We start from the raw sequence: 16,755 nt of genomic DNA, 5'->3' as shown, positions 1-16,755 counted from the left end.
TCACAAAAAGACAAAAGAGTATAAGACTGGAATGGTCTTTCTCCATACTGATAAACGGTGGAAATGAGTGACCATCCTCCAACTACATTGCAACCCTTGTACTACTGTGTCATGCTTATTCTTGGGTGGAATCTTCAAGTCTTGAAACTTGAGTCTTCTTCTTACTTTTGGTGCAAATTGAGACCATCACATACCGTCTTAGGTCTTCAGAGTTCTTACAAATATAGTAAAAAATAATAGTGCTTTCTACATCACAGAAACACACGCGCGCACACACACACACACACACACACACACACACACATTTACACTAAGTCCTTTATCACAGGTTGTAGAATACAGCAAATACTGAAAGTGGTCATGTGAGATAAAATTAGCAACTATACTGTCTTTGAGGGTATGCTCATAATTGAAGTAGCTAAAAGCTCAAGAAAAAGATGGCAGAGAACATGTGAGTGGGCATCTTTCCAAATATATCAAGTCAAAAAATGTTTATCTACTGTTAGTACACAATAATGACATATCTACAAGATAAGCACAGCCAACAAACTGGGAATTTTGACCTCTTTGTTTTTGTTTTGACTGCAGCATCCCATACTAAATAAAACTGAAAATGGAATTTAAGAAACCAGGACTGTTTTGTCCAAAACATGTTATGAATTTTAAGGGAGAACTTTAAAAATATATGACCCACATAGGCCTGCAGGATTAGCATTAATGTGCTTACAGTGAAAACAAACTGGGAATTATGAAAAGGCACAGATAATTCCAGTGGCCTGAGCCTGGGTGAAAAGTCAGTTAGGGTACAAATATTTCAACACTTCAGAGTCACCCAGAACTGAAGCCTGCATGCTGGTATCCACTTTGATCAAGCTAACATACAGACTGTTATCTTATCCTAATGATGATCAGCACTCACCAAACTGACCTTAACACCCAGCATTTTATTATCTTTGATGTATTATTTTTTGTCACAATAATACCTAAAAGTAGGTGTCATTGCTGTCTTGTTTTGCAAATGGTATTTATGATATTTAGAGGAGATAGAGTAGCATCAATAACTTATAGGTAGTCAATAGAAACCTGATATGCATTTCTTTTAGGAACTGGAGCTCTATGTTTTCACTATCTGATATACCACCAGTCAAAATTGCCTCTGAATTGAAATATTTTCCCAACATACCTGGAACCTTACCAACTCTAACATGCACAGTATTGTGCAGCATGGATTCAAATTAAAGGCTTTTTCAACCTAATTAAAATTTTATGTAAACATATCCTTATCAACATGTTTAGATGTGCTGGTATTAAAAGCTTATGTATGTGTATGTGTGATTTTGTATGTGTAAAAGATAAAATGCAATTCCAAACTCATTAATTCATTCAAGAACCTTTAGTTTTCAAAAAGGAAACTAAAGGAGGATTTTGTTAGGGATTTTTCTTGCTTCATTGGATTACTTTACATAAGAACTAAAGTGACCAAGGTCAGTTCACTGTGATTAAGAAAAGCAGATAATTATTCATTGTCAGTTAAGTGAAATTTATTGTAGACCATTTGACTTACAATGGGATGAATGTTGGAAACGGTAGAGGACAGAAAATGATAATTCGGGTTATTTAAATATGCATGTAGTTTGTACCTACTGTGTTTCATAATTACCTGGATTTAATATCTTAGCTAAGTCATAGTATTCTTGACAGAGAACTGCAAAAGTACTTCTTAGCAAGTAAGCTGCATAGAAGTGTTAATCTTAATGAGTTCAAGAAAAGTGAATAGACAGGCATCCACATCAAAATGAAGCATGTTGATATAGTTATTAAATTGTGTACCCCTATCTCACAAATATATCTAAGTATGCAGTTTTAATTGTGAGCAGATGATAGGTTCAGGTTCCACAGACTCAAAAGCATGTAACCTGCAGATAATTTTATGCATCAAGCGGGTTTTCAAACTCATGTTTTCTGAAAAATCTTGACAGACAAGTTGTTGTTAATTCACATTGTATTTTTCCTAGCCAATTGCAGTCAATTTTATTTACCATTACACTATTTTTTTATTGTTAAAGGCCTCCTGCTGATACTCTGACATCATTCATGGAGAATGGAACAAAATTTACACAGTTCATCCTGCTGGGACTCACCAATGATCCAGGCCTGCAGATTCCACTCTTTATCACCTTCCTCCTCATCTACACGATCACCCTGGTTAGGAACCTGGGGATGATCCTGCTAATTCTCTTGGACTCTCTGCCATTCAGTCCCATGTACATTTTCCTCAGTAACCTGTTTCTGGTGGACTTTTGCTACTCTTCAACAATCACTCCCAAGGTAATAGCTACATTCATTATAGATGAAAAGGTCATTAACCTGTGGATCGACAGGTTACAGGCTGCAGGGCAGAACCTATTGCTCTTATTCTGGTAAGCGGGACATAGTGTTAAACTTATTCCTAATGGCTTATTGTTATACACATAAATGAGTGCACTTCTCAACTCTCACCAGAGAAGCGTCTTCCTACAGCAATTTATGATTTGCATAGAGACTCCCAACAAGCATGAAATAGGGGAAAATGAGTGCTCTGCCCTAAGTGGGACAACTACATCACAACTTTTCCCCTCTAAGTCTCGGGGATCACTGGAGGAAAGGAGTTAAAAAGACTGTAAGAACCAGAGGTGTTGTATGAATACAATGAAACTGTTTTACAGACACAACAGAGTATTTACACTTGTGAACCCACAGCACTGGTGACTGTCACACATATGAACGCACAGCACTGGTGACTGTATGCAAAAGATATGCACAAGCTCAAGCTAGACAAAACCCAGTATTAGTGGGGCAGGTAGGAAAGAATCCCCAGCACTAGTGAGAACTAATGGAAACTGATAGCTGCCAGGAGAAGGACAGACAGTTTTCTGTAAAGGTGTGATGCTGGGCAGGTTGTCCAGGTCCCACGGGATGGACACATACAAAAATCATTTGGGGAAAACAAATTAGACTGGATATGCCTTTAAAATTAATATAGGACATGAAAGGAGGGGTTATGGATGTAGGGATGGGACTAGACAATACAGAAGAACAGTTCTGAGGGAAGACGTCCTAATATGACCAAAATATATTATATGAAATTTTCAAAAATCAGAATTTTTTATTATTCTATAAGATAACACAGACCCAGAAAGACAAATGCCACACGTGAAGCATGAGTGCAAGTCCTGAAATTAGAAAGAGGCCATTGAAGGGGAATTTATTAAAGGAAGAAGGATAGCACGTCATAGGTAAAACAAAAGCATGTAGGTGAAATCCTGAGGGTGAGAAGCCTCAACCAAGGAGAGGCAGGAGTGGGTGTAGAAAGTTAGTGCTTGGGGAAAGGGGTTAGACTAAAGGAGCAGTGTGTGAAAATGCCATTTGGAAACATGACAACTCAAAACCCAATTAAAAATCTATAATTTGAGAGGATAGGGAAGGCATATAAAAGAAAGGGGAGGGAAGTTCAGGGTTAAAATTGTAAATTGGAGAAAGAAGGGGATAGGGAGTGGGTTAGCCCATGCTAAGCAAGTTTGAAAAAGCTTTACAGAAACATATTAGTAATAAACCAATTCCAAAGTACACTTTTAAAAAGTTTCCCAGAAGAATATATGCTGAATTGGTGAAAAGTGTTGGTCTCAGAAGACATGGGTTATTAAACAAAAATTGGGGTGCAAAGCATGGGATATGTTCCTAGGCCTTATCATACAGAGAGGCACCAAAGTTCTCCAGGACAGCACAGGATATTTCCATTGCTCTGGGCTCTCCACCATGTTTACATGATAAGACCCACTTGCATAAGGTGCCACACACTTTGCCCGCAGGATGTAGAGGAAGCAATCTCAAACTGGCCAGGAAAATTCCTCCCTGCTGGCTAGCTTTCATAGTGCTGGAGGTGCTATGCAGGCTACTAGAGAATAAATTGAATTGCTGGACCCTGAATACTCTAATACCTATTGAATACACAAAATGTCCCCATTGATGCAATAACGGAATGACTGTTATGGAGTAACCAACCACTTTCTGGTTGGAAATGAGGCTTGCTCAACAGAAGGGAGTTCATGCCTCCTGATGTAAACCTGGTCAAAAGTTCATGGTTGTGGAGGTCATAGGCTCTAAGTTGGAACATACCATTTTTATTATACTAAATGGTCATGCAGCCAAATTGTCTTCTAAATATTATGTTAATACACATATATATGTGACACTCTCAACTTTGGTCAGAATAATATTGATTTTACAGTGGGCAGCAATCAATGTAGAGATTGATATCTGTTTAAAGTACAGAGAATAAGTTTGTATGAGTGTTCAGTCCTAAATGGAAGATCTTTATCAATGCCAACCATACCACCCCAGTAAGGCTCGGGGTACATCAAAGTAGAGGAGGCAGAAAAGAATGTAAGAGCTGGAGGATGGGGAGGAGTGCTGTGAATTGCTGTCTCTTGGGCATGACATGGCTATTGTAGTCATGATCTCACAGCAGCTATGATTACTACACAAGATTCATACATAGCCAAGGCAAACAAAATTCCATCTTAGATGAGGAAGGAACTCATGAAGCTCCACCTCTGGCGAAAGAACTATTGGCAGCTGATAGCTGATGGCAGAGGAGGAATTATTCTTTGGGGATGTGGGCACTGATAGGTTTCCCATGCCCCACGCCTATGCACACATGGGCAACATTAAATGGACTTACAGGGTTATTTTATTGACAGTGTCTCCCTAGCCCCAGCCTGCCTAAAACTCTCTCTGTAGACCAGGCTGGCCTTGATTTCACAGAGATCTGCTTGCCTCTGCCTCTCCAGTGCTAGGATTAAAGATATGCATTGAAGGTAACAAGCACACCCCTTAAATGTCATAGATCTGGGTTAGTACAATTGTGAACTTCAGGTAGGTGGTGGTAGTGGTTCATCCTCCAGCTGGCTTCACTGTCTCATCAAAACCTCCAACTGTGATTGAGGTTTGTGAGGGCTACGGCCCCTCCCAGAGCAGGACTGTCAGTTTCTCCCCAGCTTACCTTTTGGAACCAGCTTCTGCTCTCTCTCTCTCTCTCTCTCGCCTGTACCACTGAAATGCGCCTCTCTCTCTCTCTCTCTCTCTCTCTCTCTCTCTCTCTCTCTCTTTCACCTGTACCACTGAGATGCACTACTGACACTGTCTTTGGTTTACTTTGTATCAGTGGTACAGGAAGTGGCTTTCTGCAAGTGCTAAGGGAAAGGGCCCCTTCATAAGAGCTATAAGTTGCTCATTCAGATGCAGTGAGAGTGGACACTGGGGTTAAAAGAAATGTGAGGGGCTGGAGAGATGGCTCAGTGATTAAGAACACTTATTGTTCTTGCAGAAGACCCAGGTTTGAATCCCAGCACCCATAAGGCATCTAACAACTGTCTATAACACTAGTTCCAAGGGATCTGACAGCCTTTTCTGTCCTCCCCGGGCATTGCACGACATGGGTGCACTTATCTATATGTAGGCAATACAAGCATACACATAAAATAAAAATAATAAATAAAATAATTTAATAAAAAAATAAAGGAGTGTGAATGCTAAAATATTGAGACTCTGAACACTAGAATTGAGAGGATAAGAAGTCAAAATGTTTGCAGTTGGGTATGAAATGCCCAAAAGGTTCTGGTAATGACAGGCTCTGAGAAGCCAGGCCAGTGTTAGTAGGATGGCTGGCTAGGTTCTGTGAGAACACCCAGGGGTTGGGGGTTCATAATCTAGACACTAAGACTCTTTTACATATTCTTGCTCCTAATATAACTAATGGTAACAGTCTGCAAGGAGAGCTTTTAAGAAAGCCTCTGCCTTTGTGACAATGGTGGCATTGAGCACAGGACCCATGCCAACTCAATTAAACAAGTTCCCGAGGGGAGGATAGAAATGGGTGGTAGGCCAGCACTAGAATGACAACTATTGGAGACTGGTTGGTAGGCTCACTAGACTCCAGTGGATGAATTTATAATGAACAACAACTGGGTGGAAATGCCTGACTGGATAGGTCTTAACATATATGGTGGGATACATGATGTCTGGTGGGGTGATGGAGGGGCATGGATGGCAGAGGGAGTCTAAATTTGATTAAGAACTGTTGCATGAAATTACAGTCTTAATAAAAAAAATTTAAAAAGAAAAAATAAAACACACTTCCCTGAGACAAAGGCACATTAAACAAAGCACATTAGCATAAATCAGTTTCCAAAGGGACCATGCATTCTTTCTGTTTGGTGGAAGATGCTCACTCCTTATATAAAAAACAAATACAACAAATCTACACCTGCCACATATATCCCCAATTGCAACTGTAAAGTACAGATGAGACCTCTGTAAAAAAAGATCTCAAGAAACTGTTATTAATTAAAATCTATCAATGTGATTTTTGTCTTTGTTTTCTCTGAATGTGGTTGAAAGTTCACAGAAATTCCTCAGGTCAAAGAAGGCCTTTCTATACTGAGAACTATTATCATTCAAATGAAAATTAAAGACTAATAAAGCATGTTATGAAGTACACTCTCTCTAACAAAATATGATATGAAGTCATACTTGTATATCAGAGGCTCTTGTATAGATATCAGAAGCTAATTACAAAGAAGTGGGGAGCTCTGGAGATTGTCAACACGTCCTAATGATAAGAAGCATTAAATGAGATGCAGGTGGTGCTGGACTAGGGTTAGGAAGCATCTCAGAGTTTGTCCATTCCTTCAGAATACTTTGTAGATGCAAAAGGAGCATTTCGTTCTTGTGGATTTGTGTGTTGGTTTTCTCTTGTTCTTGAATGAAAACCAAGTACACAGTGGACAAAATGAAATAGCTACCTGAACAATGACTCAGTTCACCAGGAGACTCTGAAGACTGAGACTGAACCAAAGTGGAAATCATAAATTTATTTTAGACTCTTAGACTTAAGAATGACTCAGAGTGAGTAAAATGTTGACTTGAATCCTGAACAGATATTGCTAAATCTTATTTGTGTGAAAGTGGATATATGACCCAGCCTCTGGTGCTTCATACATTATGTGATTAGAACAAGCAATTCAACACAAAGTACTGTTGAGAGGACTCAGTGAACACATCATAAAGTGCTTGTGGCAATTCTCGACAGGTGAGAAACAGGGAAATGACAGTTTTTCTGAATTCAAGAGAAGGTAATTTCCAGGTATATTCACTGTAAAAGTAATTTTAATTAAGCTATTAAATTATCTATATCCCACCCAACGAATGTATAAACTTGAAATTTGGGTAGACTAGTCATTAAGATTCCACAGACTCAACAGTATCTAATCCAATGCACAATCATGCACCAAATTTTGTTTCAAGATCATACTTTTCTGGAACATATCAAAACACATATTGTTAATAATATGAGCAAATATATACTATACATGTGCTTCTAATTCATACTTCCTCATTTTTGGTCCCTTTCAATGCACTGGAACAGAGTATCTACTGCATCTCAGATACCACTGATGGAAAACAGGACAGAACTGACACAGTTCATCCTGCTGGGACTCACCAATGACCCAGGCCTGCAGATTCCCCTCTTTATCACCTTCCTCCTCGTCTACACCATCACCCTGGTTGGGAACCTAGGGATGACCCTACTGATTCTTCTTGAGCTGTAGGCTCTACACTCCCATGTACTGTTTCCTAGGTAACCTGTCTCTGGTTGACTTCTGCTACTCATCAGGTGTCACTTCAAAAGTCATGGCTGTATTCCTAATTGGTTACAAAGTCAGGTCCTCCAATGATTATGCTGCTCAGATGGTCTTTGTTACAGGCATTGACTGCTACTGTGGAAGATTATCTCTTGGCCTCAATGGCCTACGATCACGACTCAATAGCAAGAACCTCCTCTATACCACCACCATGATTACAAGAATGTGTGCATGGCTGGTTATAGGCTACATGGCCTATGGTCTCCTGAATGCCTCCATCCAGACCACAGACACCTCAATCTCTCATTATGTGAGTCCAATGTGGTCCATCACTTTTTCTGTGATATTCCAGCAGTCATGGTTCTCTCTTGCTCTGACAGATGTGTTAACGAGCTAGTTGCTAAATGTGTAGCAAACTTCAACATAATTTTCTTCTCATAATAATCTTAATTTCTTACATATTCATTTTTATCATTATGCTACAGACACACTTGGCTGCAAGATATCACAAAGGTATATCCACCTGTGCCTCCACTTTCTATTGGACAATCATTTTCGTGTAATTGTAGCCCAGTTCTAGTCATTCCATGGACATTGACAAAATCACATCTGTGTTCTACACAATGCTTATCCCAATGCTGAGCCTTTAAGTCTACAGCCTAAGGACAAAGGAGGTGAAAAGTACATTCACAACTGTTGTTTGCAGAGAAAAAACAACATTTACAATATTTATTTTACACTTTGTGTATACACAATACCTGGATGCATTCTTATGGCTATTTTGTATTGACTGAGTCATTTTTATTTGCTTTACACTTGGTATTTATTATTTATTTATTTATAGGGAGGCATATGTGCATGCCAAATTTCACATGTGGGAGTCAGTTCTCTATTTCTACAATGTGGGATCTAGGGATCAAACTTGGGCCCACAGACTTGGTAACAAACATTTTTATTCACAGAATCATCTTGTCAGCTTAAATATTTCAAAACCCACACTGAGCTTAATTTGTTGAAGTGATATCTTTACAAAAGTGTGTTACTCAGGAAAACAACTTTTCAGAAACATTATAGCTGTAGGAGAATTTTTATAGTCTGGGGCTTTCTTATCCAAATCCAATTGAATATATGATGAATGTATTCATCCATCTCCCATCAATTTCTTTGTCCTTTATTCAGTGAAAATGTATATACAATAAAAGCATAATAAAGCCCACAAAGTATCTGGTGAGGTCACTTTGACAGAAGTGTGTGCAACTTTTCAGGATGAAATGCATTGTGGCTTTATGTGGTAGTAAATTTTGTGTTAATTTTCCTGGAGTAAGCAATACTTCAGCTAATAAAATGTGTTTCAAGCATGGTGGTGCACCCTTGGAATCCCAGTACTGAGGAGGCTGATGTGTGTGGATTGGGGGTTTAATTCCAATTTAAATTATGTAGCAAGACCATGTCAAAGCAACAAACAAACAAAAAGAAAAACCTATTAGACAAATATAACAGATAAATGTCCCAAGCCTATGTCTATCTGAGAGTTTGTAAGAATGTTTATGAAAGTAAGGACTATTTGAAGCATTTAGCTTAGTAAATCTCTGCCCTAGACAATGTGGGTACCCATCATCCAGTTAATTGAAGGCTCATCTAGATAGAATGAGGTGGAAAGGTATCTATCTATCTATCTATCTATCTATCTATCAGTCATCTCTCTATCATCTATTTATCTACCTATTGATCATCTACCTATCATTTATAATTTATCTCAAAATAATGATTTCATAGAGGTTCATTGTATCACCTATCTATTGTATCATCTACCTATCTATTGTATCAACTATCATCTATCTATCATCTATCAATCATCTATCTATCATCTACGTAACTATTATCTATCATCTATCAATCATCTATCTACCATCTGTCATCTATCATCTATCATCATCTATCATCTATCATCTAATTACCTATTGATCATCTACCTATCTACCTATCTATCACCTATCATCTTTCTCAAAACACTGATTTCATAGTGGTTCATTGTATCATGGGAGCTACCAGACTCTGTAGAGAGCACTACAAGGGACAGATTAGGAAAGGGTTATGAATTATCAATAGCTATTATACTAAGTTATAGTTAAGTAAGAGCAAGAAGCTCTAGTGTACAATTAGATAGTAGGTTGACGATTAACCATGATGTAATATGATCTTGAAAAGCTAGAACCAGAAAGGACTTTGAAATTTTTTATTTATTATTTTTATCTTATGTGTATGCGTGTACTGCCTACATGTAGGTAAGAGCTCCCATGTTGTACAATGCCCATGGAGGACAGAGGATGCTGTTGGGTCCCCGGAACTGGAATTACGGACAGTTGTTAGCTGTCATGTGTGTGCTAGGATTCAAACCTGGGCCTTCTGAAAGAACAGTCAGTGTTCTTAACCACTGAGCAATCTGTCCAGCCCCAGATTTTGAAAGAAATCATGTTTGTGGTGACAAGCACTTTTTAATTTTTATTTTCTGTGTATGAGTGTATTGCCTATATACATGTATGCATACCATGTCATGCAATGCCCATGGAGGTCAGAAGAGAGTGTCTGATCCCCTGGAGGTTGTTAGCTGTCATGTGGGTGCTTGGAATTGAACCTGGGTTTTCTGCAAGAGCAGCCAATGCTCTTACCCACTGATCCATCTCTCTAGCCAGAGAGAGACATTTTTAGCCTGACTCTAACATTTCACAATGTGTACATGTCTAAAGCATTGCACATATCTCATTAATATTATGATTTTTATCCACTAAAAATGAAAATTTAAATTCATAATGAAGTAACCAATTTGGTCTCCACAGGCAGGGTAATTACTTCTTTCCTAGGAAGACAGGATGAGGAGCTTCAGGTATTCTCGCAGGGGCCTCTCCAGAGATCTCTAAGTGTCTATAATTATCTTCAGATCTCCATGCATCACCCTCTGAAATCCCAGTGTGCCACTCTGGGGAACACAGTGCAGAACAGTCTCCATTGATGTTATATATTTTCTGAATGCTAGTCATTGTTAAGACATGTGAGCCTTCTTCTGACCAACCTGGATTAGCTGTTATCCTTCAACGAAGGTGAGAGAAGCACTCAAAGATAAAAATTTCATTGATTTTACCTGACAATCTCTCCTTGAATTCCCTTATAGAACTCTCTGTCATATACAGGCACAATCTCTGAATTATGAGAGAAAAGCAATGTTCTCTGGGTTTTCCTTGCTTTCAACAAGGAGGTAAGTGGCTCTTCCAAGACAAGAGAACAAATGTGTGGTGGATTCAGAACTTGATTCATGTTAAAATTCTGTCTTCCTCTCTCACTTTAGCCAAGTTGGAACCACTGACTATTTTCTAAGCATGAGCTCCTCTAAGAGCATTTATGCAATATCTCATGGTGGGCTTTAGAATGACCATTCTGGATCAAATATTTCCCTACTGAATATTTTTAACTTGCTGTATTCATAAATGTTTCATTGAGAAGTATAATTCATGAAAAATTTAGCTCTCTATATCTGCCTACTATGAATTATTTTAAAATAGTATTCAAATGGTTTTGAAATGATGAATATAGGTAAAAATATCAATATATCTATCACAAGAGATTTGATTATTCATATATTAAATTATGCTTCTTTCCCAAAATATTTTAGAATATGGTAAAATATACTTGAGTGACTAGTGACTTAATCTTGTTCACTATTCTTTTGATTTAATTGATGTTAAAAAAAATCACAAAAAGACAAAAGACTGGAAGGCTGGAACGGTCTTTCTTCATACTGATAAAGGGTGGAAAATGAATGACCGTCCTCTACCCATGCTGCAATGCTTGTGCCAGTATGTCATGCTTGTTGTTGGGTGGGATCATCAAGTCTTGAAACTTGAGTCTTCCTCTTACTATCGGTACAAATTGAAAGCATCACATACCTTCTTAGATTTTCAGATTTCTGACAAATATACTAACAAATAAAAATGTATTATACCTTACACAGAGAAAGAGAGCAATTAGAATATAAGTCCCTTATCATAGGTTATAGAATATAGCAATGCTGAAAGTGATCAAGTGAGGTAAAATTGGCAACTATAGTCTCTTCAAGGGGCAGGCTCATAAATAGTAGAAGACTCAAGAAAAGATGTTAGGTAATATTAGTTCTTTATAATGTGTATCCCTCCAAATATGTCAAGTCAAACAAAGTTTTAAGTTCTGTTAGTAACCAAGAATGACACATCTACAAGCTAAACACAGCCAACAAACAGGGAATTTTGACCTCTTGGTTTCGGTTTTGACTGTAGCATGACATACTGGATAAAAATTAAAATGCAATTTGTGAAACATGGACTTTTTCATTCAAAATAAATGATGTATTGCAATGGAAAAATTTTAAAGTATAACCCACAGGAGCAGCACTGGTGCACTTATAGTTAAAACAAACTGAGAATCATGAAAAGGCACAGACAATTCCAGTGGCCTGAGCCCAGGTGAAAAGTCAGTTAGAGTACAGATATTTCAACACTTTAAAGTCACTCAGAACAAAAGCCTGCATGTTAGTATCCACTTTGATCAAACTAACATACAGACGATTATCTTATCCTAATGATGACCAGCACTCACCAAACTGACCTTAACATCTAGCATTTTATTGTCTTTGATTGCCTTTTACATATTATTTATTTCTCACAATAATACTTAAAAGTAGGTGTCATTGCTGTCTCCATTTTGCAGATGGCATTGATGATATTTAGAGGAATTATATTAACATCAATAGCTTATGGTAGTCAATAAAAAACCTGATATTCATTTCTTTCAGGAAATGAAGCTTTATGTTTTCTCTGTCTATGTTACCACTCAAAATTGCCTCTGAATTGAAACACCCCCAACAAACCTGGAACCCTACCAAGTCTAAAATGGACAGTTTTATACAACATGGATTCAAGTTAAAGATTTGTTCAGCCTAATCAAAACTTTATGTAGACATATCCTCATCAACATGTATAGATGTGCTGATATTAAAAGCTTGTGTGTGTGTGTGTGTGTGTGTGTTTGTGTGTGTGTGTGTGTGTGAAAAGCAATTAAATGCAATTCAGAACTCATTCAGGATGCTTTACTTTTCAAAAAGGAAACATCCTGGGGTTTATGTTATGGATTTTGTTTGCATCATTGCATTACTTTTCATTTTGTGACCAAGGTCACTTCACTGTGATTAAACAAAAGCAGATAATTGTTCATTGTCAATTAAGTAATATTTATTTTATACCATTTGACTTGCAATGGGATGAAGGTTGGAAAGGGTAGAGGAGAGAAAGTAACAATTAAGACTATTTAAATATACATGAAGTTTTGCACCTCTGTGTTTCATAATTTACCTGTAACAACTTACCTAAGTCATAATATTCTTGACAAAGAACTGTGAATGTATTTCTTAGCAGGTAAGCTGCATAGAAGTATTAGTCTTACTGACTTCAAATGTGAATAGGTATGCTACCTCTATCTCACAAATGTATCTAAATTTAAATAATTGTATCTAAGTATCTAGTTTTAATTTTGAGCAGGAAATATTCAAATTCCATAGAATCAATAGCATGTAACCCTGTAGATGGTTTATTCACCAAGCTGGATTTTCAAACTCATGTTTTCTGAAAAATCTTGAAGTACAAGTTGTTGTTAATATGCATTTCATTTTTCCTATCCAATTTCAGTCTATTTTATTTATCATTCCACTATTTTTTTATTTTTTAAAGGCATCCAGCTGATACTTTAATGTCATTAATGGAGAATGGGACAGAAGTGACACAGTTCATCCTGCTGGGACTCAACGATGACCCAGGCCTGCAGGTTCCCCTCTTTATCACCTTCCTTCTCATCTACACCATCACCCTGGTTGGGAACCTAGGGTTGATCCTGCTGATTCTCTTGGACTCTCGGCTACACAGTCCCATGTACATTTTCCTCAGTAACCTATCTCTGGTGGACTTTTGCTACTCTTCAGCAATCACTCCAAAGGTCATAGCCGGATTCCTTGTAGATGACAAGATCATGACTTACAATGCTTGTGCTGCTCAAATGTTCTTTTTCGCAATCTTTGTAAATGTGGAGAATTTCCTTTTGGTGTCAATGGCCTACGATCGCTATGCTGCAGTGTGTAAGCCCCTACACTATGCCACTACCATGACAACAAGAGTGTGTGTATGTCTAGTCATTGGTTGCTATGTCTGTGGTATCCTGAATGCTTCCATTTATACTGGGGATGCATTCAGTCTCTCCTTCTGTAAGTCCAATGTGGTACATCATTTCTTCTGTGATATTCCAGCAGTCATGTCTGTGTCTTGCTCTGATAGACATGTTAATGAGCTGATTCTTATTTACGTAGCCAGTTTCAATATCTTTTTTCCTTTCATAATAATTGCAGTATCCTACATGTTCATTTTTACCAGCATACTAAAGATGCACTCAGCTTCAGGGTACCGCAAAGCTTTGTCCACCTGTGCCTCCCACTTCACTGCAGTCTCCATTTTCTATGGGACTGTCATCTTCATGTACCTGCAGCCCAGCTCCAGTCATGCAATGGACACTGACAAAATCGCATCGGTGTTCTACACCATGGTAATCCCCATGCTGAACCCTCTGGTTTACAGCCTGAGGAACAAGGAGGTAAAGAATGCATTCACAAAGATTGTATTCACTGCAAAATAATTGTTACTATCTTAATTTTAACATCTTTGGATACACAACATTTTCCTCACATCTTAACTCTATACTAAGTCACATTTTCCCATCGGCACTGAATTAAAGATCTTGAAGTGATATCTTTATCTCTGCAATAGTGTGTTGACTGTCAAAAGAGAACATTTTGTTCAGAAATGTGAAAACTGAATAAGAATGTCTATGGCATACTTGGATCTATTTGTAGTCAATCTTTTTTTTAGCTTATATATTTAAATCTAATTTTATCTTTGGACAGGAAATAAAATACAAACCCATGAACTCAACAGCATGTAACCCTGTAAATAATGTATGCACCAAGTTTGGTTTTTAAGATTCCAGCTTTTCAGAAAAATCTTGAAGTACAAATTGTTGCTAACACAAATCATATTTATCTGATCTAATTTCAGTCAATTTATTTATTATTCCACTATGTTATTAAAGGCATCCTGCTTATTCTTGGTATCCTTGATGGAGAATGGGACAGAAATGATATAGTTCATACTGCTATATTCAGTTACTTTCCATCCAATAATTTTTCTGTCACATGAATGTAAATACATGAAAGAAAGTTGATAAAGAAGCCACTGAGGGGAAGAAGTGCTCTTAGGGGGAGACTTGTACAAATGGATGTCAGAAATTTGCCCAAATGAAAGTTATCATGGCCATTTATGTACTGTGCTGGCTTTGGTGTTTATTTAATAGAAGATGCCAAGATCTACATAGAAGAACATGTTTATGTGTATATCTACAATGTTGTATCAATGAAGCCCTATTTGAAGCAAGCCACCTTAGTTAAGATCTGGGCTCCTTAATGTGGATGGTCATCATCCAACCCATTGAGGGCTCACCTGGATAGAGCAAAAATCATGGAAAGAAGAGTCACTTTTTAAAAATCAGTTACATAGAAATATTCATTCTCATTCACATAGTCTCTCTGTCTTTCTGTCACTGTCTCTTTGGCTCTGTCTCTCTCTCTCTCTCTCTCTCTCTCTCTCTCTCTCTCTCTTTCATTTCCAGAGTCTCTAAGACACATCCTAGTTACACCTCAATTTCCTCATTCTCAGATCTTTGAGTTCAAGCTGAATTACTCAACTGCCTTTCCTAGCTCATCAGCTTACAAATGCTTCAGCATGGGTCTTACTGGCCTTCCCAGTCTTGTGGACTGATAACAAAAAAATAGACCCACAGAGCTGGGAAGATGATACACTGGGTAAATGCTTCATGTGAGAAAAACAAGGACCTGAGTTTGGATGCCCTGTTCCTGTCCTATGTGAAAGCAGGACATTGTGAAATGTGTCTATGGCTCCACTACTGTATGATCAAAATGACAAAGGTTATCATTTCCATCCAGAAACTATCATAGCAAATATGTGGAGAAAGGTAACTGATGCGGACTTCTGGTGGGAATACAAACAAGCACAGCCATGATAGCCACAAGGTGCTCCTACATTCTGCTGCTGACTGAAAATAACAGAAATGATATCAGTATGGGAAAAAGATATGTACACTGCATGTTTCTGTAGCTGTGTTCACATTATTCAGGAAATGGGAAAAACCTAAATGTTCATCATCTGATGAAGAAAATATCATAGTCATATGATCTGTATGTAACATATGTTAATAAGTCATAAAAGCATCCCATGATTTATAACAGCATTGCTGTGACTAGAGATCATTATAATTTAGGCAGGGATGGGGATGGGAGATGGAGGTTATGAAGGAGAAGGGAGACAGTATTAGCCAAAACAAACAGTGTATAGAAAAGCCACATGGAAACCTACTATTTTGTAAGCAAATAAAAATATGAGCCGGGCATGGTGGCACACACCTATAGTCCCAGCACTTGTGAGGCAGAGGCAGGTTTATCTCTGTGAGTTCAAGGCCAGCCTGGTCTACATAGTGAGTTCCAGGACAGCTGGGATTACAGGGAAACCCTGTCTCAAAAAGACAAAAAAAAATATGAGCTGGAGGCTGGAGATGGTCAGCTGATTACTCTTACAGAGGACCCTAGTTTGGCTCCCAGAAACTACATGGTGGCTAACAACTATCCTAACTCCAGTTCCAGGAGATCGAATGACCACTTCTGATTTCCACAGGCATTACATGACATGGGTGCACTTACATGCAATGCATTTGTACACATAAAATAAAAACAATAAATAAAATAAATTTAAAACAAAAATATAGTATATATGTATTTAAAGAATTATATGGGTGATATCCTAAATGACTGATTGTTACTACTAGTTATGGATTATCAAACAAAAATCTCAATGCCAGTTTTGTGACATTGCCTGAGCTGGCAGGGAGGCTGCAGAGCCTATCCAAACGACACAGGCTCTTGTTATTCATCTTG

General features: G+C 37.9%; 1 protein-coding gene across 1 annotated transcript; it reads left to right on the top strand.

Annotated features, from left to right (window-relative positions):
• The first annotated feature begins 13,454 nt into the window (after positions 1-13,454).
• On the top strand, positions 13,455-14,387 carry LOC103742693 (olfactory receptor 5B3-like). Its single transcript, XM_008843770.1, has one exon. It carries the CDS (start codon positions 13,455-13,457, stop codon positions 14,385-14,387), a length of 933 nt encoding a protein of 310 aa, XP_008841992.1.
• The last annotated feature ends 2,368 nt before the right edge of the window (positions 14,388-16,755 follow it).

This window comes from Nannospalax galili, unplaced genomic scaffold (genome assembly GCF_000622305.1).
Source record: "Nannospalax galili isolate Female #2095 unplaced genomic scaffold, S.galili_v1.0 scaffold2482, whole genome shotgun sequence".
Lineage (NCBI taxonomy): Eukaryota > Metazoa > Chordata > Mammalia > Rodentia > Spalacidae > Nannospalax > Nannospalax galili.
Note: the sequence above shows the minus strand (reverse complement) of the source record. Positions and strands in the feature narration are given on the sequence as shown.

Excerpts from the sequence above, each read along its gene's own strand:
- LOC103742693 (XM_008843770.1), top strand. The coding sequence starts at position 13,455 with ATGTCATTAATGGAGAATGGGACAGAAGTGACACAGTTCATCCTGCTG.